This window comes from Cucurbita maxima, unplaced genomic scaffold, assembly GCF_002738345.1.
Source record: "Cucurbita maxima cultivar Rimu unplaced genomic scaffold, Cmax_1.0 Cma_Scf00002, whole genome shotgun sequence".
Lineage (NCBI taxonomy): Eukaryota > Viridiplantae > Streptophyta > Magnoliopsida > Cucurbitales > Cucurbitaceae > Cucurbita > Cucurbita maxima.
Genome location: NW_019272018.1, coordinates 1,145,792 through 1,171,100, shown reverse-complemented (window position 1 = coordinate 1,171,100; position 25,309 = coordinate 1,145,792). Strand labels below are relative to the sequence as shown.

Below are 25,309 nucleotides of genomic sequence, written 5' to 3'. Positions count from 1 at the left end.
TTTTTTTTTTTTTTTTTTTTTTTTTTTTTTTTTTTTTTTTTTTTTTTTTTTTTTTTTTTTTTTTTTTTTTATAGCTATTACTTGAACACATTACAAGAATAATCTTAAAATTCTTATATCAGGTTTAATATAAAATTGCAAATACATTAATCAAATTTAAAATCTCTCTCGATCTAAAAGAAAATCAAGATCTCTTTTGAATCTCCGACATTTAGTCTAGTCATTAGAGGAAAGGAGGGATCGCTTCCAGATCTCCAATCTCCATCACCTTTCTATCGATTGTCCTTTTGATAGAATCGTTCATCTTTCAGTTGTTTCACTTAACAAGACTTCTCAAACAATTAACCCCCATGTTCTTGAAAATATCGAACCCCTAAGTTGGAATAACATTTTATCAATCATCGACAACGTCCCTACAACCTTCAAACTTAATCTAATTATTCTTGAGAATTTTTCATTCCTTCGAACGTTTCAATAAAATATTTTCATTGCGTGTGGTCGGGCTGAGTCGAAGCATCCTACTCGTTTTTGTATTGAGTTTTCTATATTTGATTCTCCTAAGCCAAGTTCTTGGGGATGCTTTAATTTTTTGGTTGCGCGAGCCAAAATGGTCACTGGGCTATTGTCGTATTGGGCGCCCTCGTGGCTATAATCTCCAAATCTCCAAATCCATGAGACGACCAAAACATTTGCTAAATTAATAAAAATACGTCTAAACTCTATACTTTGTATAAATAAATATTTTTAAATTTTTAAAAGTTTCAATAATACACTTAAATTTAAAATTAAAAAATTAAAAAACTGTTCTTACACTCGAAAACGTTCATATTTTTTATTGTTTTATTAATATTGAACTTAAAAAAATAAATAAATAAATTATAGTAAAGAAATACATATTAAAATTTTAAAATAATATTAACACTTTTTATTTTTTATAAAAAAAATATTTAAAAAAGTTTTTAGGTTGCTATATAAATGAAATTATCTATTTATACTTCAAAAATCATCTCCAAACTTTTTCAATGTTACTTTCGAAAGTGATATTTTCACAACATGATACTAACGGTCAAAGTATTTTGAAGTTTTTAAAAAATTTATGCTTAATAATATTTTTGAAACATTTTTTTTAAAGATAAATGATATATATATATATATATATATTTTTTTTAATTTAAAGATATTTTTTAAAAACAAAGTTTTAATAGTTTTCTATCTATTTTCTAAATTTTGAGGGTACAATTAAATCTTTTGAAAATTTAAGAGTATTTGTAAGATGCAAAATTGTATTATTAATTTAGCCTTTAACGTCTAAAAATTTATAATTTTGTGTCTAGTTAATAAATAAATTATTGACGGATCTATTGAATATAAAATTAAATTTTGTCTCTCGTAAGATCTTAAATCTAAAATTGAAAGTTTTGGGCTAATTTGATAAGCATTCAAATTTTCTAAATAGCTTTTCTCATTTTTTTAGAAATTTTTTTAATTCTTAATTAAATTCTAAAAAGAATATATTAAAAAATTATTAGATTAAAAAACAATATGTTTTTTAAAATTTGATAAATTAAAAATTTTAAAATTTAGTAGAAAACGAAATAAAAGGTAAATATAAAAATTTAGTAACAACCTTTAATCTTTTTAACCCTTTAATTTAATATAGATTTCATCACCAACACTCCAAAGAATTTTGGTCAAGTTCCCTTTCACTTTCTAAGTAGCATTGTACCGAGTTTCGTACGCATTACATCCTAGCACCCGAGCTTGGGTTATGTTTTTCTTTTTTCTCTCGACATCAACCATCTTCAGGGTTTTTCGAAAATCAACCCACAACATCCATTTAAAATTCGTAGATGCATAAATCATAAGGTTGCTACTTCATGTTCTTCCTCATTTACTTAGACGTGACAAGGCGTTCTTGAGTTGAGATAGAAGAAACTCGACTGTTATATATCTAGAAAAAGTCTACAAAGCCTTTAATGTTCTATTACCAATATATAATTTCTCACTTCTCAATGGACTTGAGCCACAGATTGATACATACATGCTCCTATATAGCAGCATAGTTCTAATATGCATCCGTCATCAACCTCGTGGTTTATGCTCAATTTAAAAATATACTAAATAAGTAAACTATTTACCCGTTCTAACTGAATCTTAATTTTGTAGCTAAATACTACATATCGTTCAAAGGCTATCTTTAGACAACCATCAATTTTCTAGCTTTAACAAGCTTCTAACTAAACTCTCTATGATATGGAATCAACCCATGGAACGGATTACCTTGGTGATCAAGATTAAGAGCAAAGAAAACTTGTTTCTAAATTCGTGATTCGAATCACTCCATAAGAGGTTTGATCAATACTCTAGCATGCAAATTCTAAACCCAAGAATTTGCAAAGAAAATAACTCTCCAGCCAAAAAAAATATAGAAATTTTGTTTCTTTTTTTAAATCTAAAATGTAATGTCTCTAATCAAATAAAATAATGTTTTATATATTTTTTTCAACCTTAATTTATGTGACACATAACTTCCAAATTAAATTGGTTAGTAAATACAAATACTCATAATCTTCCTATTAAAATGACTAGTTAATGGTGGAATATGGTAACCGGTAGGTTACAATATAACTCCTACGTTAAAAACTATCTTAAATATAGCAAACAAATATTTAAACTATAACTAAATAGTACCATAAATAAAATGTGTTTATTAGTCATCTTTGGACTAGTTCTATAAGTTCAGCTGCATTTAATGCATCTCTTTCTTGAACCGCACAACATATAAAGAAGGTCTTCAACGTCTTTTATATTCAAGCTATGGTGAACTCACCATAGCTTGAATATAAATATACAAGGTTATTCAGCTGAGTTCATTCAATGCAACTTATAGTGCATTTAATGCATCTCTTTCTTGAATCGCACAACATATAAGGAAGGTTTACAACGTGTTCTAGAATTTTCTTTGATGAGCTCACCATAGCTTGAATATAAATATACAAGGTTTATTGTAGCTTATTGACTCTCGTCATTGTAATTGGACTTTAAGGTATGGAAATTTATGGGTTGTGGTTCATATCACTCTATCGGGTAGCGTCATGCTATTTCAAAATGAAAAATAAAAAAATAATAATAATAAAAATAAAAAAAAGCACAAATTGGGGCTATTTAAAAAAAAAAATTCGAAAAATAGCATTAAATATACGAAGTATTGTTGGGGTGTGAACTCCCAAATTGCTCGTGATTTTCATTAAATTTACGCGTTCTACCCTTCCCTTCTCCTACTTCAAATTGTATGGATATTAAATATATTCTTTTTTTATAGCAATTTTAAATATGATTGATTTTGGTTTATATATTACAAAATTAGTAGATGCTTATGAGTTCGTATTTTCAAAAATGTGTTCAGTTATCGAGATGTACTCAGGTACCGAGTTAGAAAGCAAATTTTAACTAAAGTTGGACAACATGCGAAATGTGTCCAATTATCACAATCTCATAGCAGCGAGATAGCGATTGTGCAACACTTATTATAATACGACGAACAAGTCAATCATATAGAAGTTAGGACGTTGTAGACAATCTTGATATATGATCGAGTCTTGGGTCACGTTTGAAAAAAATATTTTAAAAAACGTAAGCGAGTAAATGCATTAAAAAACAATTTGAAAGAAATCACATCCCGTATAGTAAATTTTGGGGCATTTTAGCCCTTTCAAGTGTAGACATGATTTTGGTGATAAATCATACACTCCCGTATTGACACAATAAGAATAGTAAATGTTATATATTTTTATATTTTTTAAACAAAAAAAAATAAATATTATTATTATTTGTTTTTTAAAATTGTGGTGGTTGGAGTTTCCATTTCAACCTCTCTAATTTTTGTCTTCATCTTTTTATTTTAGTCCTTTTAAATAATATATATATATATATATATTTGTATTTATTTAAATTCATAATTACTTTTTTATTATTTATTCTCCTACCATTATTAAAAATTATTTTTACATTCAAAATATATATTTGTAAATTTAAATTAAAGGTTCGAAAAGAATCAATAAATATTTTATTTTTATGAAAAACAAAAAATTTAAATAAATACTTAGAACCACTCGAACTAACCCACCCAAAAAAGTTATGGTTGGGTTGGGTTGGGTTGAAAATTTTAGGATTTGAACAATCGGGTTAGGTTAAAACAAATGTTTCAGCTCGACCCAACTCAATCCAGGAATACTTCTAGTAGCTATACTAGCTTGATTTTCACATTAAAGTAAACATAACATTCGATCAATTATCTCTTTTATAATAAATAAAAGTTTTATTATGGTTTCTATTTGTTTGGTTATGTAGTGTTAATGATTTATATCGCTACCAAATATTAACGCTCTATAATTAAAAAATTAATTAATTAAGTAGGTAAGATTCTAGTTTAATATATATAAAAAAAAAACTATATAATATATGAGTGAAAAAATGAAACATAGGATGAGATGTGAATTATAATATAAGGTAATTAAAATATTATGCTTTATTTTGAAAACCTAAGCATAGGTAACATCATTAGAGTAATCTTTACTTTATACTATAGAAGATATATTTTTATGATGGGTATATTGCAACCATGATTATCATTTTTATAAAATGTTGGAGATAGGGAACAAATTATAATTATTTATTTTAATATTTTAACTTGAAAATTTAAATCGAATAAATTTTAAGTTTAAAAAAATACATAAAATTTCTAGATAAGTAATTAATTAAAAAAATTAATCTTGGTAAATTCAATTTTACATAAAATAAATTTGTTTTTGAAAGCAAGTTACCGGGTGGTGGGGTTATTCTAATGGCCGTTATTACCGTCACTATACAGTGGCAATTCCGTAATAATCCACTTTCCCATACCCCAATACTCAACAACGTTCCTTCTCCTTTTCCTTCCCCTTTTCCCTTTCTTTTTCAACTTTGTATCCGTTGAAACCCCATTTCTTCCGTCACCCAGAAATCTCTCGGCTCCGTTCTTCTCTAAAGCATTTACTGCAAAATTTCTCATTATCCCAAGAAAACCCACCAACAATATCTCCTTTCTCTGTTTGTTTCCGTTTCTTCTCCTTTCGCCGGAAACAATGGCGGTTTCCGGTAGAAATTCGACGGAGATTCACCCCGCTGACGAATCTTCCTCCAGTTCTTCTACAACTTCTCTATCTAACTTGAAAATCTACGCTGCGATCGGTATAATTGTTGCGTGTGTGATTGCGGCTTGTGCTTTGATCTTCCTCTGTTTCCGCAGAAATCGGAACTCGAGGAAGCACAAAATGCGGGTGAAGCACAGCTCCGGATTGATTCCTTTGGTCTCCAAGGAGATAGCTGAGATCAAAGAGTCCGATCGGACTGCGGATTGCGAGAAAGGGGAAGTGGTTAGGGTTGAGAAAAAGATGGAGATCGAGTTCGAAACTGGAGTAGGTAAAAAGAGTCAAGAGAGCGACGTATCCGGAGGCGGTCGGAGCGACGTGTCCGTGGAGGATCAGAACTTAGGGTGGGGACGGTGGTACAGCTTGAAGGAACTGGAAATGGCCACCGATGGATTTCTGGAAGAGAATGTGATCGGAGAAGGAGGCTACGGTATTGTGTACAGAGGAGTTTCGCCGGACGGCTCCGTCGTCGCCGTGAAGAGTCTTCTTAACAATAAGTAAGTGAAACGAATCATAACATTCGCTGTAAAGTACTTGCCATTTCAGAAAAATCCTGCACTGTTTTGGTCATGATGTGCACTATAATCCATTAGAAAAGGAAGAATTGGACGTCACTTTTGTATTCCTTCATTTTTTTATTAGCAGCATCTTGGTGGGTGGATAGTGGATTATACAGACAAATTCAATCATTTCATATCGATTATTTTACATTTTTTCTGGGAAATCCGCGTTGAATTTTACACTGTTTTGATTATTTTATTTTCGATTCTGCCTACTGGGTTATGTTTAATCTTCTTCATTTTTTTTTTTGTTTTCCAAATTCCCCGTGAAATTCTAGTTTTGACCGATGAAACAATGATCCGAACTTAGTGGTACTATGTCGGTTGTGGGTTTTTTGTTGCTCAGCATTACGTAAAAGCCAAACTGTCATTTTGTTCTTTACTGCTTTAGTGAGTTCTGATACGTTATCGACACATTTCGTTCACTTCAAATCACATGTCCTTACCTTACCCTGTAATTATTAGCTTTTTTCCCTTTTTCTTTCCTGGGTTCAGTGTAGATTCTCTCTCAGAAACTGATATGGCCAACTAGATGGTGTGTTGCTTGCCTTAAGTAAAGTTAATATTTTGACTTTTCTGTTGTTTTCTGTACGTATTTGGTTTAGCTTAGGCTTCATGGACTACGTCCTAACTCGACCACATTTGGTTGCTAAGGTAATTCGTAGGATTTTTAATCTTAGGTAGAAAATCACCATGGCTTGAACTGATCTGTAGGAATGTGAAATCTGTTCTTTAGCATAGGAAGCCTTGTTATTTATTTATAGGCGCTTATGAGCTCGGTAGTCTTCCTTAAAACTGCTATCGATTCTTTTCATTCTTGGCTCATGACAGACTAAGAAAGAATAACCAGGAAGGATTTGGTTGTTTTTAATTTGGGACATATTCTCTATTATGTCCATGACCTCTGCTATAATACATTTGGCACACATCTCGTGATAAAAAGAAATGAATTTATCTGTTTTCATAATTTTGTTACAGGGGTCAGGCAGAGAAAGAGTTCAAGGTTGAAGTAGAGGCCATTGGAAAAGTAAGGCACAAGAACTTGGTGGGTCTGATTGGTTTCTGTGCAGAAGGAGCACAGAGGTATATTATAATTTAACACATGAACCTTGATGGAGTTTATTGTAATAAACTTAACAATGGGATTTTGTGCAATTTTAGGATGCTCGTGTTTGAATATATTGATAATGGCAACTTGGAGCAATGGCTACATGGTGATGTGGGGCCTGTTAGCCCTCTAACATGGGATATTAGGATGAAGATTGCTCTTGGAACAGCAAAAGGGTAACCTGTTCAATACTTGTTCTATACATGAGAATTCCTTCTCTTACTCTGTCATGTAGCATGTGAGATCTCATATTGGTTGGAGGGGGGAACGTAACATTCCTTGTAAGCATGTGGAGACCTCTCCCTAGTAGCAGACGCGCTTTAAAACCTTGAGAGGAATTCCAGAAGAGAAAGTCCAAAAAGGACAGTATCTGCTAGCGGTAGGTTTAGACTGTTACAAATGGTATCAGAGTTAGACACTGGATTGTTTGCCAGAGAAGATCCTGGCGAGGGAGGTGGATTGTGAGATCCCACATCGGTTGGAGAGGGGAACTAAACATTCCTTGTAAGAGTGTATAAACCTCTCCCTAGCAGACGCATTTTAAAACCTTGAGGGAGCCCATAAGGAAAAGTCCAAATAGAATAATATCTGTTAGCGGTGGGTTTGGCTGTTACACATGTACCTTCTGTTTTTATTGGAAGGTGGCAGTAAATATGTTTTAGTTGTGTTTTTAATATTTTGTTGCTGATTGCCTGGCCTTATTTGAAACACAGCTTGGCCTATTTGCATGAAGGTTTGGAACCTAAAGTTGTGCACCGTGATGTAAAATCCAGCAACATTCTTTTAGATAGAAAATGGAATGCAAAAGTGTCCGACTTTGGACTTGCAAAGCTCTTACAACCCGAAGCCACCTACGTAACTACTCGAGTAATGGGGACATTCGGGTATGTTTCTATGTTACAAACAACATTCTATCCAATTTTGCAACCTTAGTTATTCTGGTTTGCTAAGGTACTTTGTCATGCTATAGATATGTGTCCCCTGAGTATGCAAGTACAGGCATGCTAAACGAGGGAAGCGACGTATACAGTTTCGGGGTTCTACTTATGGAGATCATTACTGGTCGAAGCCCAATCGACTATTCCAGACCCCCAGGAGAGGTAAGACTGTTAAGCCAAGTGCCTCACTGGCTTCATACATATTTAAGTTATCCAATTTAATTTACATTGGGTGTGTTTCTAGATGAACTTGGTGGACTGGTTTAAAGGAATGGTGGCGAATCGACGTGGCGAAGAGGTTGTGGATCCATTGATTGAGATTCCACCCTCTCCAAGAGCTCTAAAGCGACTGTTGCTTGTTTGTCTACGCTGCATTGACTTGGATGCCAATAAAAGGCCAAAGATGGGGCAAATCGTTCACATGCTAGAGACAGATGACTTTCCTTATCGTTCGGTAAGCACCAGTTTACCTTGCTCTTTGAATTATTTGACTCAAGATTAGCTGATCGTCATTCTAGTTCATCTTCATCTGCTGTTGTTCTATTTACCCCCTGATTTCCAAAGTCTTCCATAAACCCAATGAAGGAAATATTAACAAATTATCCATTCTCGTCATCTCCATGTGAAATATGTAACAGCTCAAGTCCACGGTAGATATGGTCTTTTTTGGGCCCTCAAGGTTTTAAAACGTGTTTGATAGGGAGAGGTTTCTACACCCCTATATAGAATGCTTCGTTCTTCTCTCCTCTCCAACCAACGTGGAATATTTGTAGATTCAATAATGAAGGATTGTAACGTCTCTTCCTTCTCAATTTCCAGGAGCTTCGATCGGTGCGAGAGAAAGACAGCCAGCCTTCACGACTAGACATACCGAGTAAACTTCCATCAAAGCATGCTGGTATAGATGACACGGAATCAAGAAAGAGATAAAATCTCATTGCTGTAAGAGAAGCCAGTTCCTAGAGGTCAGATTATTTTATACTAAAATATTTCTTCCTTATATAAGTTTTCAAAGATTTAATAGGAGGCAGCGCGGTGTATATCTATGATCTCCCTTATGTTTTTGCTGTTGTTTTGGTGTTAATGGATGCCTACAAACATAAGAAATGAGCTTTTTGTATAAAGAATGTCCTATATAAGTCATTAGTTCAGATAGTCGGCCTACTCTTTGTGTCGTGCTAAATTGTTACTCATTAGTTCAGATAGTCGACATACTCTCTATATTGTGCTAAATTATTACTCATTAGTTCTGATTGTCGGCCTATTCTCTATGTCATGCTAAATTATTACTCATTACTTGTTAGTTCATATAGTCGGCATAACTCTCTATGTTATGCTAAATTACTACTCATTAGTTCATATAGTCGGCATACTCTCTCTATGTCATGCTAAATTATTACTCGTTAGTTCATGTCAAGTTCAACGAATCTCGATAGCTTCCACCAACACAATCCACTTCTCAACAAAACAATGGGCCATCATCTGATACCTTTTCTACCCAACTTTAATGGATTCTTAGGATTTAGTTTGCTGTTGTTTTCCCTCAAGTTGGCCATTCATCACCATTGTTAAGCACTCCTTGTTTGTTGCTTTCCTTTCTTTCCTTTTCATTTGGCAATGTATCCCTGCCAAATCTGGATTTTCATGCCTCAAAAGTCTTTGGCCCTCAAGAAGTAAGATGTCTTCTTCTTCTTGTCTTCTACTTCATATCACGTTCAGTTGGTTCATAAACATCCATCACTCAAACTCCACCATAAATTGATTATTATTAGCTTTGTATTACATGAAATTTATTTATTTGTTTGTCTTTTTTGGAATACTTCTAAATTAGATCCTATCAAGTCGTAGGTAAGGACCCTAGATTTCTACGTGTAGAAATAAGCGTTTAAACTTCATCTTCAAGCGCTATCATGGACTTGCGTATTTGAAAACGTTTTTAAAAGGAAATAACGAAATACTAAATGAAATAAATGAACATTAAAATTAAAAACGCCTTCTTCTTATTGAAGTCTAGAAAATAAATACAACTACCATATGCATGTGTCATGGTCTCAAATTCTAATGTTATTGTCAGTCGTACAAAAGTGCTTTGCCTTATCTGAAATAGAAGTAGTACGTTGGCTTTAGTATTTTAAGAAACACATAAAATCATGAGTGGGATCTATCATATCCTTCTGGATTTCCTTAGGTGGCTATCCTGAATGGGCTAATTGGATGTATATTTATTGTTCTACACATGGTGCACATGTGCGAGTATGGACCCACCAGTCGATTCGCACACCTTCTGAGCCCCTTTCATGGTTGGACGAGCATTCTCTGGAGCTGTTAATGTCAGACACCCATTAGCTATAGTGATTGTTGCAGCATTATGATAAACATAATGATTGTTTTTCTGCATCATAATGTACGCGTCCAAACCATCGTAAAAGAGGGGTATTCCCTGATGTATGAACACACAATGATGCATGAGGTCCCAACATTTCATTCATTATCATGTAAAACAACCCCTTCCATTTCCATGGGGTTGTGCATCGTGTCGAAACATCTTATTGCATGTCATTCATATCATACATCTTATCATGTCACTTGTGTCACATCATAAGCATATCGTGTTTCCCAACATATCATAAGCATATCGTGTCTCCCAACATATTAGGTCATATCATGCACTTATCATATCATGAAACATATCACAATATGGTCTTCCATTTTCTGACTATGATATGTTTATTAAATGTTTCTGTTGCACTAGAATGTAGTGTAACAGCCCAAGTTCATCGTTAGCAGATATTGTCCGCTTTGGCCCGTTACGTATTGACGTTAGTCTCATGGCTTTTAAACACAGGTTAGGGAGAAGTTTCCACACGCTTATAAGGAATACTTCGTTCTCCTCTCCAACCGATGTGAGATCTCACATGGAGGATGGGAAAACTTTGATATGTGCTCCAGGTGCTAGATGGACATTTTCTCCCCATTGAGCATGTTTGAATTGTAGGATTAAATTGTATGCTACATTAAGGCGAATGTATTTATGAATTATCTATGCTTACTTGATTGATAGTAATATCTCTTTATTAAACATGCATGAACGTTTAGACCATGATTTCTGTACACTAGGTGATTGATAGAATACTTCCCTAGTAAAGCATGCATGAACCAGGGTAAGTTTAGGGTAGAGGAACCCAAGTGTTATGTAACGTCTTAGGTGAATATATTTTCAGTATGCCAAACACCCTAGAATCGTAAGTGGCAATGAGAGACCTAGGTGCACCCCGAGATTTGGCTTAGCCACGAAGAGCTCACCTTGAGCGACTTGAAATGCAAATTGTGACCTAATCCACCTAAAACGTCCTAGAACCTAATATATCTCCATGGCACAAAGGTGAACTACGAGAACTTATAAGATAGATAGTAACGCGAACGAAACTATTGGAGGAGTCACTATGTGTAGGATATAACTTGCCTTGAGGGACATGTGAATAGGTGATATAAAAAACTACCATTGTATATATAATAACCTACCTTGAGAGGGGACGAGAGATTACATAAATTGATAGCATGAGGAATAGCTAATGTGTATAATAACCCGCCTTGAGAGGGGACAAGAGACTACAGAGTAGTTGATTAAGTATATACTATTGTGTGTAGAACAAATCCGTCCTAAGAATGGATAAGGGACTATATAAGTAATATATTGGGGAGCTACTAGCGTGTGTGGAGGAAATTAACTCTGATAGAAGACGAGAGACTACACAAATTGATTAGCTTCTGACACCTACAAATATTTTCCTTTTATATACCTAATATCTAATTCAGTAAATATTAATTTGAACCTTCAAATTAAATATATTTTCCTTTCAACTAAATTGATGTTATTAAGCACAAATAATACAAAATTAATTAATTAAACTTTTTAATTAATCAAGTTTTATTTAACTATACGTCAATTCACAATAGACTTAGGAGTTACATTCTTATGCACGTAGGATAAGCTGTCTATAGATAGAACAATTACAAGCAAGTCGTCATTCACGAGTTGTCAACTTCTCCCTACCCGATAGTTATAAGCAGTAAGCCGTTGTTGTTGCCTTTTGCTTACATTCCCATATAACACAAATTTCATTTTCTCAAATCTTGCTTTCAAAACTCTCTTCCGAGATCTCTCTGCTCCCGTTTTCTAAAACTTTCTTCTTGAACCGGAGCTAGAGGCTCGTGTATACATCGCTTGGCCGTAGGCGACGCAAGAACGAATAAGCTTAACTCACTTGTTTCTGGGACGTGAGTGTCGCACAATCGCAAAGTACAACTAATTCTTTGATGAATAATTTATTTATGATCCAATCATAAATTAAATTTCGGTAGAGCGAGTGAAAGGGTGGGGTCCATTGCTGAAATCTCAAAATTAGTATTGAAGAGAACAACTAATGTACTTAACTCCTATATGGGAAATGAGTGAATTTCATGTCGTAAAATTACCTTCCCAACTTCCTTTTATTAAGTAAAAAAAGTCACTTTCACTCCTCGGAGTTTATATATAACTCAACAAGATTAAAATGGATCCATATATAGTTATCTTGTGAAATATTAATGGATTTATAAAAAAGATTAAATATTTCGTGTTTCAGTTTTATACATGGAATAATAATAAGAAATGGTTTATTTTTTAAAAAATTAAATTATAAATTTAGTTTCTATTTAAATTAATTCTAATGATTTGATTATTTTTTTTAGAATTAATACTTATTAGATTTTAATTAAATTAAAAATGAAGGATCTAATTTAACAAACAAACAAAATAAATTATATTTGGGGCTAATAAATGAACACAATTATAGTAACATAGAGTTGGGTTATTAGATTAGAGCCTGGGTGGGCCCCACATGACACGGTGTCTTTACCACCTATTAGAACAACACGTGGGACAATGTGGGCCCGGGGACTTACAGTAAAATTTAAATAAAATAAAATAAAATAAAATAAATAAAATCTTCAGTTTTTTCAGCTTTGCTCCGTCTCTTTTCCTCTTCCTCTCGATCGGCCCAAAAATTCCCTCTGTTCTTCTTCTTCATACACGATCTTTTATCTTTTCGCTCATTCCTGCACCTGTAAACCCTAGTTAAACCCTGGATTTCTCGACGATTTCACCTTAATTTCACTTCTTCCTCTCTCATTTCAGTGTTTACGACTTCATTGAAGCTTGATTTGGGCGTGTCGATGGCGTTTCTTGGTTGAAGTTTCTGTTTTCAAGCAAAATGTCTGTTTCCGAGCTTAAGGAGCGGCATGTGGCGGCCATTGAGATGGTCAACTCTCTCAGAGAACGCTTGAAAGAGAAGAGGCGTTCGTTGCTCGACACTGACGGTGAGCTTCTTGATCACTCTGTAACTTCTTTTTTTTTATTCGGCGGTGTTGTTGTTTTTTTTTCCTCTTCTGATTGATGATTATGTTGTTGCTAGTTGGTTTAGATCTCATCCGTTTTGGTGGTTGATTCTGCAGTAGCTGGGTTTGCGAGGTCTCAGGGGAAGCGTCCCGTCTATTTCGGAGCTACAGATCTCGTCTGCTGTAGGACTTTGCAGGGTCATACTGGAAAGGTACTTTTTCTTTTTGTGGATAACTTCGAGGATAGCCGTGTTCTTTTTTTAACGTTGACTGTTGTAGAAATCTTCTTACTGTGTCGTGAACAAGACCTTAAATCATTGCTTTAGAGTAAACGAATGTTGGAAGAATGTTAGGATTGAATTACACCATGATACCATTGAAAGTGTTTTTTTCTGGATTATCTGGTTGAGAGTAGTTGATTTGGTAGGGATTGTTTAATTAGTTCATTATTACTTCATAGTCTTTGTAGGGAGTATAGGCCTATAAGCAAATTGATGGAAGAGAAACTATCTACAAGAGATAGCTTACTCTGATTTTTTATGTCATTTAATGGTACTCAACTCATTGTCTAAAGTATAGAGCCTAGATATCAAAAATGGTTTCTACTCTTGCGCTTCGGTGTTTTTTCATTCAATGATCAAGTCTCTGTTTCTCTTCAATTTAACTCTGAGATTCTCCATTGGGGTTGGAAAATAATTGCTGTAACTCCTGCAGGTGTACTCGTTGGATTGGAGTTCGGAGAGGAATCGAATTGTCAGTGCATCTAAAGATGGGCGTTTAATAGTGTGGAATGCTCTAACAAGCCAGAAGACTCATGCCATAAAGCTACCTTGTCCATGGGTCATGACTTGCGCTTTCTCGCCTTCTGGTCAATCTGTAGCGGGTGGTGGTCTCGACAGTGTCTGTTCTATCTTCAACCTCAACTCTCCAAATGACAGGGATGGCAATCTGCCAGTGTCTAGAACTCTTAGCGGGCATAAAGGGTATGTTTCCTGTTGTCAATATGTTCCAGATGATGATAATCACCTCATTACTGGTTCTGGGGATCAGACTTGTGTCTTGTGGGATATTACTACTGGACTTCGAACGTCTGTTTTTGGAGGCGAATTTCAATCCGGGCATACAGCAGATGTATCAAGGTATTATTCTCATAACATCCTTATGAATTTCATTTAGAGATGAACAATCAAGTTCATGGGAATACCAGTTCCATTATGACTATGCAATTTGTTCCATTAACTTGTTTTCTTGCTTATATTTGATTTATGTTGTAAAGATGGATGATTGTAATTATCTAATGCGAATGCATGGATATTTGATTATTCATATTACTTCTCTAGTTGTTTGACTATTATGTTTTTATGCATGTTTTAGTGTATCTATTAGCGGATCCAACACATTTATCTCTGGTTCTTGTGATGCAACTGCTCGCCTCTGGGACACTCGGGTAGCTAGTCGAGCAGTGCAGACATTCCACGGACATGATGGAGATGTTAATACAGTAAAGTTCTTTCCAGATGGTAACCGGTTTGGAACTGGTTCTGATGATGGAACTTGCAGACTATATGATATCAGAACTGGGCATGTTCTCCAAGTTTACCATCAGCTGCACAGTGATGATACCAACCCACATGTAACCTCCATAGCATTCTCTATATCTGGAAGGCTTTTATTTGCTGGATACAAAAATGGCGATTGCTATGTGTGGGACACTTTACTTGCACAGGTATTTCATGTTTTAATGTCAATAAGAATACTAGAACATCCACCTTGTTCAAAATACGTCCATGAAGATGACGAACCTCTTGTCGAATACTTTTCGGTAGCATGCCTAAGTTAAAAAAGAAACTTCCTTTATATATTACTGGATCCTTTAGCAGGCTATATATTTGGGTGAAATGATACCTATTCTTAATTTTTATGATTGCAGATGGTTTTGAACTTGGGAACACTTCACAACTCACATGAAGGGCCAATTACTTGCTTGGGTTTGTCTGCAGATGGAAGTGCTTTATGTACAGGAAGTTGGGATTCAAACCTGAAGGTTAGTATGTATGTTAACATGGTATTCTGTAAAATCCCACATCGGTTGGAGAAGGAAACGAAACATTTCTTGTAAGGGTGTGGAAACCTCTCCTTAGCAGACGCGTTTAAAATCGTGAGCCTGACGACAATACGTAACGGGCCAAAACAGATAATATCTGTTAGCAGTAGGCTTTGGCGGTTACATATTTAACTATAAATGTCCAAATCATGCTAGAAAGTATATAATATCTATTTCACCTGTTTAAGGTTAGATGAATTTTAACTTCGAAAACGAAAGAGACTGGTGCGGATTTTCAACCTTCTTCTTCAAACCCTAGAAACAAATTTGAAATCTAATCAATTAAACTTCTATGGTGATCGGAAACAGTCCGACCCTTTCTGCTGATTGATGAACGATAATAGTAATGCATATCAATAATCAAAATCTAGTTCGGATAATTAGTAGCTACTTTTATTCCAAAGTTCATAAAGTATATATGTTTAATTTTTGCATTACTTGTATGTAGATTTGGGCTTTTGGAGGTCAGAGGAAGGTAAATTAAGGAGGGAAGAGGTGTATTTTGTGTAAAGGCCTTCCTTGACTGCAAGCAAGCAAGGGGGGAGGGGGGCTTTGTTTAGTGTATGGATGCAAACTCATCGTGAAACCCTTCAAGTTGTGTTGTTGGTATGTAAATCCATAGTCTTCTCTCCAAATTAGACCATCTGAGAGCATTCACAAACATGACTGATTATTCCAAACAAATATATGATGAAAATGGCTTTCTTGTCTCCTTTTACTATATATGATTCAGTTATTATTGGGTATAACTGAAAAATTGTTAAAATTAGAGACTATTTTGTTAACAGTAGGGTTTTAATCCTCCAAACATGAAGAAGATAAAGCCAATACTTAACACTTAGTAGTGTTATTTATTTACACATTAAATTTTATAAAGCTTGGAAATCATTGGTAGGATGTTGGAATAATAGACAGATAAATTTTGCTTTAAATATTGAAACCATATTTCATTTTAAGATTGATTAGGTATTATTATGATAAATCGACATAACCTGCAAATCTAAATAGCAACTATAGAATTTTCTAACAAAATAAACATTTATTCAAACTTTAAAAATTATGATTAAATTATCCAAACTTTTAAAAATTGAAACTATTTCATTTTTTAACTTTTAAACATATCTAATAAAATCAATTTTGTCTAATAAATTTTCTGAATAATTCAAAAATTTTAAATTTAATTAATTAATTATATATAAATTTAAATTTTATATTCAATAAAACCTTAAATTTTTAATTTTATATTTAATAGCTGAAAATTAAAAAGAAAAATAAAAAATAAAAAGACAACTAAATTTGTAATTTAACCTAAAAAAGAAAAATTCATTTATTCAAGTATGTTTGTCAAACATTTTTACATCACAAAAAATACAACAATTTGCTAATAGACATCCAAGAAGTTAAATTCCTTGCCCACAACCACTCATCAATCAACTAAACTCAACTGGCAGCAAAACCCTCCTTACGAATTCAACTTCCACAGCTTCTCGAACCGACAAATGCTGATTTCGGAGAGAAAGGCAAACCGTACTCGGAAGATCGATTTGAGAAAAACCATCATATTCACATATAATAGACACGAAGTGAGTAACGAGAACACAACCATATCAGTCATTTTTTCTCGAAGGGAAGAGCACGACGGAACGAGACGCATCGAATAGCAAGATGAGGAAATGACTCTCAAAGTCTACCATTAAAACAGGGATGAGCAAATATAGACTCAAACTAATTCAACAAACGCTGCCATGACGATGATGCCCATGTCCTGAATGAAGTTTCCCTCAAACTTCAAAACTCTTTATACAAGATTTGACCCTTTTCGTAGCCCATCCCGAAACCTGTGACCTAATTTTGCTCACAAACAAAAATGAATAAAATTTAGTTTCCTTACAGTTCCAACTAGCCGCTAGCAACTATCTCGTGAATGACATCGCTAACAATTTCATCCGATGATCTAACAGCCAGCTTCATTGCAACCTCTCTTGAAGAATCGATTCCGAACGATAATCGCACAAGTACCCTCACGTTGCCAATGTACACACCAGACAACAAGCAGGTGTGTGATCTCGAGTTGCTTGCAACAACCTCGGTTCCCTGAAAGAGAGAGCAAACATGACTCGACTGAAAAGACCAATAATTCAAAATAGTTGCTAATCCATGAATTAAAATTATCTAAAATCTAAGCTTATAAACACTACAATAATGAACTTTTTTTCGCTTGGTTTACTTTTCATAAATGTTCTCAAAATCCAAAATCCAAGTTTAAGTTTTGAAGACTAAAAAAAGAAGTTTTTCAAAAAGTAGATTATGGAATTTGGCAAAGCATTCATATCAAGGTTTTCGAATCTCAAACTGCACAAATATAAGCTTAACAAAATCGTAGTCAAATTATTTTCCCTGAATGATTATGCAATACGACAAACTAACCTCACAGGGCTGCATGCCGAGAAGATTTATGACAGCACCTACAGCTTCAGCCAAGCTTTCCCTTGGTCCAAGACCGTATTCGTCAACTCTCTCGCAGTCCGGACCCAAGCTATCCCATGCATTTTTAAAATTAGAGACTCCTTCTTTCAACATGTAATCAGCTGCAACAACCTCCAGATCCTCCAACTGATATTCATCCTCCACTCCATCTTCTTCTGCCTCACCAGTGCTTGGATCAACCTAGACCAAAGAAGTGAAATACGAAATCAAAATCATTTGGAGATGCTCGGCAACGAGCATACTAACTAATTTTATCACCAAATATAGTTTTCATGGAGGTTAAATTCATGAGTTAACTCAAACCTAACAACGGAATTAAATTAGAAATATTCAATTCCTCACTCAGGCCCATATTTTTCCTGTGCTAGCGAGTCTCTAATCCCAGTTTCCTTTTTTTTCTCCTTTTTTTTTTTTTTTGTAAAATAATAGTACGCAGATGCGCTAATGTCAAATTGTGATATTCACAAACTCTGGTTTAATAAAATTTCTGCAAATTACCTCTTTAACAATAAATCTCAACATGTTTGAAAATTTCCCAACAGCAGGAACCCCTTCAGGCTTCTCAAATGCCACGAAGGTTTGTCCAGGTGAATTATAGGGAAGTGATCTGAGAGGTCTGGATATCACTTCAGTGAATTCTTCTGCTTCAGACGCATCGACAACAACAATGACCTGGCAGAAGGCAGAAATAATTACACAAATCTGGATGCAGTTTAACGAAAAAAGAAAAGAATACTGTTTTCCTTGAATTAGCCCATACATTTTCGAGTACTTGTTCTGGAATTGTATTAGTGCAGTTGTATTGAAACACAACGTGGCTATCAAAAATATGCTTAACAACATTAACTGCATATTCCGTTTCTGCTTCTGAAAGTTCCACAGGTGCTGATGACTGAAAAGATCAATACCAATCACAATTTCAACATTGAAGAAGTACTAATAAAAATATATATACATATATAGCACAAACACCACTATGCATGATTAAGGATAGAAACAACCGAACCTTGAAAAGCTTCCCAAAGGCAGCAAATTGTGGAATTGAAGAAAGAAGCTTCTCATATGCATCAACAGTGGCTGTTGGGCCCGTTGGAGGAGCACCATGGCCGGTTGGCTTTTTACCTGGGGCTTTCTTCTCAGCAAGTTGCTGAGACTTGATTTCCTTGGGTACAGAACCAATGTCAAAAGGTTCCTCAGAAGGCTCCTACATCCGTAGGCAGAACACATGAGCGATGATCTCCATGGTACTTGATAAACTCACTGAAATAACTTACATAATTCTTCAAACTTGTTTCTAGATTGATCAGTGGGACATCCAGAGACCCAAAAAGGAAGTCAATGGCATCCTTCTCAGTTTCAGTAACTGCATCATTGTCTCCAAGTGTTTTTAAGTATAAGGTGGCCCTATCTCGAACCTTGACAAGAAATTCAATATACAGTTTCAAACTGGAACCATATTAAAATGGTATCAAATCTAAATTACTCCAGAATTTTTAAAACAATCTAGGCATGGAAACCTCAACAATTGTGACAAATAAGATACCTCATCATCATTGTCAAAGAGACATCGTCTCAACAGAACAAATATTTGGGGCTGTACAGAGAGAAGTAAAAGCAACATAGTTAGTTGAGTGATAAGAATAACAAATAGAGTTCATACAACTTACAAGAAAGGGAGACGGAATTTGTACCTTTAACGATTCAACTGTAACACCAAATCTTGCTAATGTGCTCACAGCACTGGCACGAACAGTTGCATTTTCAAGATGTACTCGGTTGTATATGTATCTTATATACTTGCTAGGATCAGATGTTTTGGGTCCTTCAATCCCCAGAAAGTGAAGGATCTGATATTATGGGAAATTAAATAACTTATAAAGATCATATAGAACATGAAGGCAATAAGAATTAGAGCTTAACAGATCCTGAAATAATGTAAAAATGTGTGAATAACCTGTGTCGAAAGATAGGTGAATTCACAATCTTCAATAAACTCACACAAATGAAGCAACCCACTCTCTTTAGCATCAGGAATATCTCTTATCAGAATCACAATTGAATCAACAATAGTTTTTTTATAATCAAAGCCCCCTTCTTCTCTAAGAATGTTGCTAAGGAAATTCATCCTAAAAAAGTGACAAAAGAAAGATGTCCAACACTCATAAATCAAACATATACTGCCTGAAATAATGTAACATATAAATATTGAATAATCACAAATTCTTGAAAGATATTTTTTTAGAAAAGACGAAAAAACGTGTAAGATATTACTCACAGAGATCTATATTTCAATGGGAACTTCAAACACAAAGATCTAATAGCTTCTACCACAACAACTTTAAACTCATCTGCAATATCTGACATAAAATTTGTTATCTGCTTCATCAGACGGTCCACACTTGTTTCATTTCCTGTTTTTAGAAGTGTGGTTATTGCAAGAGTTGCAATGCTTCTGTTTTGATCAGAAATCAAGTTCTCCATATCAATATTGCAGTTAGTGACAGCCAATGGATGAGTCATTGCCACCTGCAAGACAATATATTTTCAAGATATCAAAAGAGAAATTAACAGAAAATGAATCATGTTTGAAAAGTGAATAGTTGAAGATGTTACCTTGTTCAAAGTGCGAACAGCAGCAAATCTCAGCACTGGCTTTGAGGAGCTTAAAAAAAGCTGAAGAACACTAATGGCTGGAGTCAATTCTCTGCTTGTCACACCCTGCAGCTCAGTGATTGCTTTGGCAGCTTCAAAGATCACCATCTCTGCTTTGTGCCGAAGGCAACCCTCAAGAAAATCATAGAATGGCCGATCACCAGTTTGAGTACTGGTCGCTGATTCACGAATAACCTGCTTGCAAACCCCTAAATAAGATAATGAACAAGAAGCAAAGCCCCGTCATGTATAAGAAGAAGGAAATTGCATACCTGACTGGTATAGCGAATCAAGAGACATTGAGCCAACGGAGACCGAACAGTACCCCTTGTCAAGCTAGTGACCAGTTTGATAACAGCTAGACGATCATTTTGACGTATCTGCAAGTAGAAAACAAATTATAATTTCATCAGATTTGTGAATGTTTGATTAATCCACCACACCTAAATGGTGTAAAAGTAATCTTATTTATAATCAAATAAATTACAAGGATATGAAAATAGTAATAAATGGAAATAACAATAAATGGAAAGATACCTATGATAATAAGGCAAATATTAGATATTTGCCTTATAATAAAATATCAAATATAATATATATGGTAAACTATAATTTATTACTAAATATCCTTAACACCCCACCGCAAGCTAAGCGTCGGATTTAAACGAACGTGAAGCTTGAATCTGAAAAATTCAAAGAGGTTGAGAAACATTTTTCATGAAGATGCTAACAACCCGGTTCTTGGCCATCAAAAATTGCAGAGGGATCGCCGCTCAGCGGCGATGCTGCCTTGGCTTCAGCGAGAATATGTCTAACCCATGAAGAGGGATTGTCGCTTAGCGACGATGCTACCTTGGCTCTGGTGAGAATATTTCTAACCCCAAGAAGTAGAAGGGGAAACCTAGAGCAAGGGACAAAGACAATGTTGAAGCCGGAAGAGTCGCCACATTGGGCAAAGGAGCCAATTTTGGCGAGAAGGGCAGTCGGAAGAGTCGCCTCATCGGGCGAAGAAGCCAATTTTGGCAGGAAGGGCGGCGGCAACTTGGTTGGCGAATAGGCCAGTGCGGCACCAGATTCCGAAGGTAAATCTCTGCAAAAGGTTGATAGGTTTAGGTTAGGGTTTATGTAAAGGATGAAGGTTGATTGGGAAGAAAATGAGAGAGACTATATTGGCCAAGGGGAAAACCGATTGGGTTGGAAAAGGTGAGGTTGTATGTACAGAGTATGACGAAAGGTGATTTGGAGGTCAATAGGGTGGAGCCGAAGAGTAATCAATCGGCTCCGACTACGGCAACCATGAAGACTGCCCCTGCGTCGTCAAAACCAGCAAGGGTGGTGGAGAAGAAGATTAGAGGATTCAAAAGCCATTGAAAAGAAAGGATCGGGGTTGTTAAACCGAGAGGGCTCTGATACCATGTGAATGTTTGATTAATCCACCACATCTAAATGGTGTAAAAGTTATCTTATTTATAATCAAATAAATTACAAGGATATGGAAATAGTAATAAATGGAAATAACAATAAATGGAAAGATACCTATGATAATAAGGCAAATATTAGATATTTGCCTTATAATAAACTATCAAATATAATATATATGGTAAACTATAATTTATTACTAAATATCCTTAACAAGATTTCATAAGCAGAATCTTTCTTTTAACAAAAAAGACAGAATTTCATTGGTATGGAAAGGAACAAAAAAGAGTGGATGATGGGGGATAAAAAACCAACCCACAATAGGGAAAAGTGGCTGCTAAAAAACGTACTCCAGAAAGAGTAATCATAAAAACAGTAACAAAATGACCAATCTCAAAGGCAAAGTGGAAGACAATAATCACACATCATAAATATCCTTTTCATTATCTCTCCTTTCCTTCATCTCTGGGTGAAACCTGTGTACTTTACATTTTTATTGAAAAGTTATTTATTTTATCAAAAGTTATTTACAGGTACATGTGAATGGAATCTAGTTGCTTGAAATTATGTACACAACAAAAAAGATTATGAGAACAAGAAATACCATCCTCCAAAAATAGAATTAATAAAAAATACCTCAATAATCAAAGTGAGAGCAAACATGAATGCTTCAAGAAAAAAACATTACATAGGCAGAAATAATGGATGAGGCCAAATATGACAATGATAGGATTATCAATGTCGACAAATACTCATAGAATTTTTTTTAATTCTAAATGCAAATTTTTATATTATATTGCACTAAACATCCAACAATTTTTGGTATCATCTGATATGAACCAAGGCATCTCAATCATGCAATATGAACTTCACATATAGAATCGAGGATGAATCCTCTTGGGAGTGGAGAATGATATAAACCAAGACATCTCAATCAATGCAAAAGATGTGAAGAAAATATTATTCAAATTATCACAAGAAGTTGCAATTCATGACTCATTAAAGAAGAATGAAACTTCATTCATTCTTGGATGGTTACAAATTTTCGGTGGATGATAATCTAGAGTTATGGTATTTTATTGATGTATTTTAAGACATTTTATTTACTTTAAGGTTACATTTACCCAATGGCTAATTATGGCCATAAAGTATGAAAGTTACAACTCTTGAGATACCTCATAGAAAGTCAAGGGCTTTCATTTTGAGGCTATATAAAGCCATGTATGTTGACTTTGTAAGGTAGACTTGGGAAATGTAGTAAAAAGAGCTTTTGTGCTTTCTTTTGGCCAAAGGCTATTGCAATTCTATGCCATTTAGGTTGTGTGTAGAATCATTCAAGTTTGACATGATCAATCTTGCTTGTGGAGTGATTCAAATCTCAAATAAATGTTCTTTCCTTGCGATATTCGATCAACAAGATAATCTAGATCTTACTTTCCCTTGGAGTGATTCCTTACCGTTTTGAAGTTCTTGGATATTTAGATCTAAAGGTCTTATTCTTGTTAGATCAAATTCCCAAGAGTTACAATCATTTGGAATGAAATCATTAAATGATGAAGTTCAATTCAATGATGAAGTTCTATGTGCTGCAACCATTAAATGATGAAGTTCAATTCAATACCATTCTCCAGCATTCAACATAACACCCAAAAACGGACACAAGAGGATGATCTAACATACTTGATGAAGTAAGGCAAGAGCATGAAATTGAACAAGTGCTGCCCTTGACTGAACAGCTTCCTGGACCTCATTACTCCACCGCTTGACAATTTCTGGATTTGTCTGCCATTAGAAGTGGCAAAGAAGAAAAGTAAGAGAAAATGATAGAAAAAATTGCTCATAGATGCATATCCTTGTGTTTGGAAAATTAATACCTGGAGCAAATGAATACCACTAACTAAGGCAGAACTAGCTACCACAGGATTCTTATCTACAATTGCTTGTTTCAGATACCTCTCGATCTGGGTAAGAAGGGTTCCATCTGTAATCCGACAAAGCACACGAATGGCATTTGCCCGATACATATCAGTCTTACTATTCATGTCCTTCATTAGGCAGCTCGTCACAATAATAACCTTTAAAGATGAAATGAAATGTGTCAGTTCATAATATTGAATGTACAACTACAGAAAAATTCAAGTTAACCTGATTATGGTGTTAACCTCATCAGCACATGGAGACAGTTCCTTTATCATCAAATAAACCATTCTTCTCAACCCTATATCCCTTGACTGGAAAAGCTTTGTCACAGCAAAGAAAACTTCGGTGGCTTCAATCTGTTAACAAGATTGTTGTGCATTGTCAACATTTGAACAAATTATACAAACATCCATCAGTCAAACTCAACATCCTTGAAAAATAACGCATTGAAAATGCATCAACTAATACTAATACCTATGAAGGATGTGCTATTAAATGGAAAAAGAAGAAATGAGATACCAAGACAACATCAAACTGACCTTTGTGAAGGTTTCACCCTGGTTCAGAAGGTATAAAAGCCTCGTGATAACCTAAAAAATAAGACATGAACCCAGCAGAAAATATGAATACAGAAGAATTGTGTAGTATGAGGGAAATCAGAGGGAAACTATCGCAAGTAATTCCATAGCACAAAACCCATACCTGAGAGCATCTTCTTGGATCTAACTGAGGATCATTAAAAACCCTAGCTTCCTGAAGAACAGAACCCTTCTCAATCCCCATAAACGGAGAATACTCATCTGTAAATGCCAGAAACCAAGAGTAAACATCATACTGCCTCGTGCTGATACAGAATTGCAATTCCCAAACGGAACAGAAGATCCAAACAACAGCACTATCTTGTCCAGTCATCAAATTAACAAAAGCACAACAGAGATGGAAAATACACAAAACGATATCGTATTCAAAGCAACATGCACATTACAAACTGCATTCCAACAACTCAACTAGAATAAACGAAAACAAATTGGATCAAAGAGAACTCAAAGACCAATTTCCTTCAAGTTTAAAACATAACGCAAAAAGCAAGACCAAACGACGAAGACACATAGATCTACCATCCAAAAGACTGATCCAGAAGTCCGGAAGGATCAAGTTGAGGAATTAAGTAAAATTGAAATGAGAGAAGAAGAATTAGAGTGATTATGGGTGCAAATGAAAGGTCATTCGAGGAGTTGAGAAAGCGCAGTACCTTCGTCATCGCGGTCGTCGTCCTTCTTGATGAAAGTCTGAGCCATGGGCGAAGGATTTGAATCTTAGAGATCTTGAGACGACCAGCAAAGAAAAGCAAGCTTTGAACTGCCTGTGAACAAAGAAGAACGACTACTGTAGAGAAGCTGAACTGCTGAAGTTTGTTCAATTGAAGTGAAAGCTCATCAGAAATTGAACTATGGATGGGCCTTCATCTTCAATCAACGCGGTGGGCTTAATCAATATGGGCCTGGCCCACACTATGCCTTTTCTCTTTCCTCATATCATGCTTTATTGGTGTTCGA

At 34.9% G+C, this 25,309-nt stretch overlaps 3 protein-coding genes and 1 long non-coding RNA gene across 5 annotated transcripts in view; 2 read left to right on the top strand and 2 right to left on the bottom strand.

Annotated features, from left to right (window-relative positions):
• LOC111470288 overlaps window positions 1-10,814 on the bottom strand; it is a 22,574-nt gene extending 11,760 nt beyond the window's left edge. The window contains exon 1 of the long non-coding RNA XR_002715012.1: window positions 10,677-10,814. This is a non-coding gene — a long non-coding RNA (uncharacterized LOC111470288). The remainder of the gene's footprint in view (window positions 1-10,676) is intronic.
• LOC111469650 (probable receptor-like serine/threonine-protein kinase At4g34500) lies at window positions 5,124-8,959 on the top strand. The gene is made up of 7 exons (XM_023114989.1): window positions 5,124-5,686; window positions 6,728-6,832; window positions 6,911-7,033; window positions 7,571-7,741; window positions 7,828-7,957; window positions 8,040-8,249; window positions 8,615-8,959. The coding sequence occupies exons 1-7, from the start codon at window positions 5,124-5,126 to the stop codon at window positions 8,723-8,725; spliced, it is 1,413 nt and encodes a 470-aa protein (XP_022970757.1). The 3' UTR covers window positions 8,726-8,959.
• Window positions 10,815-12,793: 1,979 nt separating the features above from the next.
• Window positions 12,794-15,987, top strand: LOC111469758 (guanine nucleotide-binding protein subunit beta-2-like). The gene is made up of 6 exons (XM_023115176.1): window positions 12,794-13,153; window positions 13,289-13,383; window positions 13,886-14,310; window positions 14,546-14,897; window positions 15,102-15,215; window positions 15,724-15,987. Exons 1-6 carry the CDS (start codon window positions 13,048-13,050, stop codon window positions 15,757-15,759), a joined length of 1,128 nt encoding a protein of 375 aa, XP_022970944.1. The 5' UTR covers window positions 12,794-13,047; the 3' UTR covers window positions 15,760-15,987.
• A 590-nt stretch (window positions 15,988-16,577) lies between these two features.
• Window positions 16,578-25,175, bottom strand: LOC111469450 (coatomer subunit gamma-2-like). 2 transcript variants are annotated; one of them, XM_023114718.1, is made up of 18 exons: window positions 25,006-25,175; window positions 24,456-24,553; window positions 24,293-24,343; window positions 23,996-24,109; window positions 23,708-23,908; window positions 23,514-23,615; window positions 20,687-20,794; window positions 20,376-20,609; window positions 20,038-20,288; window positions 19,717-19,888; window positions 19,454-19,609; window positions 19,306-19,356; window positions 19,037-19,177; window positions 18,769-18,966; window positions 18,523-18,654; window positions 18,261-18,434; window positions 17,703-17,942; window positions 16,585-17,369 (listed from the first exon to the last, which is right to left on the bottom strand). In XM_023114718.1, the coding sequence occupies exons 1-18, from the start codon at window positions 25,049-25,051 to the stop codon at window positions 17,175-17,177; spliced, it is 2,664 nt and encodes an 887-aa protein (XP_022970486.1). In that variant the 5' UTR covers window positions 25,052-25,175; the 3' UTR covers window positions 16,585-17,174. The 2 variants fall into 2 exon arrangements, with proteins under 2 accessions (XP_022970494.1, XP_022970486.1); XM_023114726.1 differs by lacking the exons at window positions 24,293-24,343; window positions 24,456-24,553; window positions 25,006-25,175 and having other exon boundaries at window positions 16,578-17,369; window positions 23,979-24,109.
• Window positions 25,176-25,309: the final 134 nt, after the last annotated feature.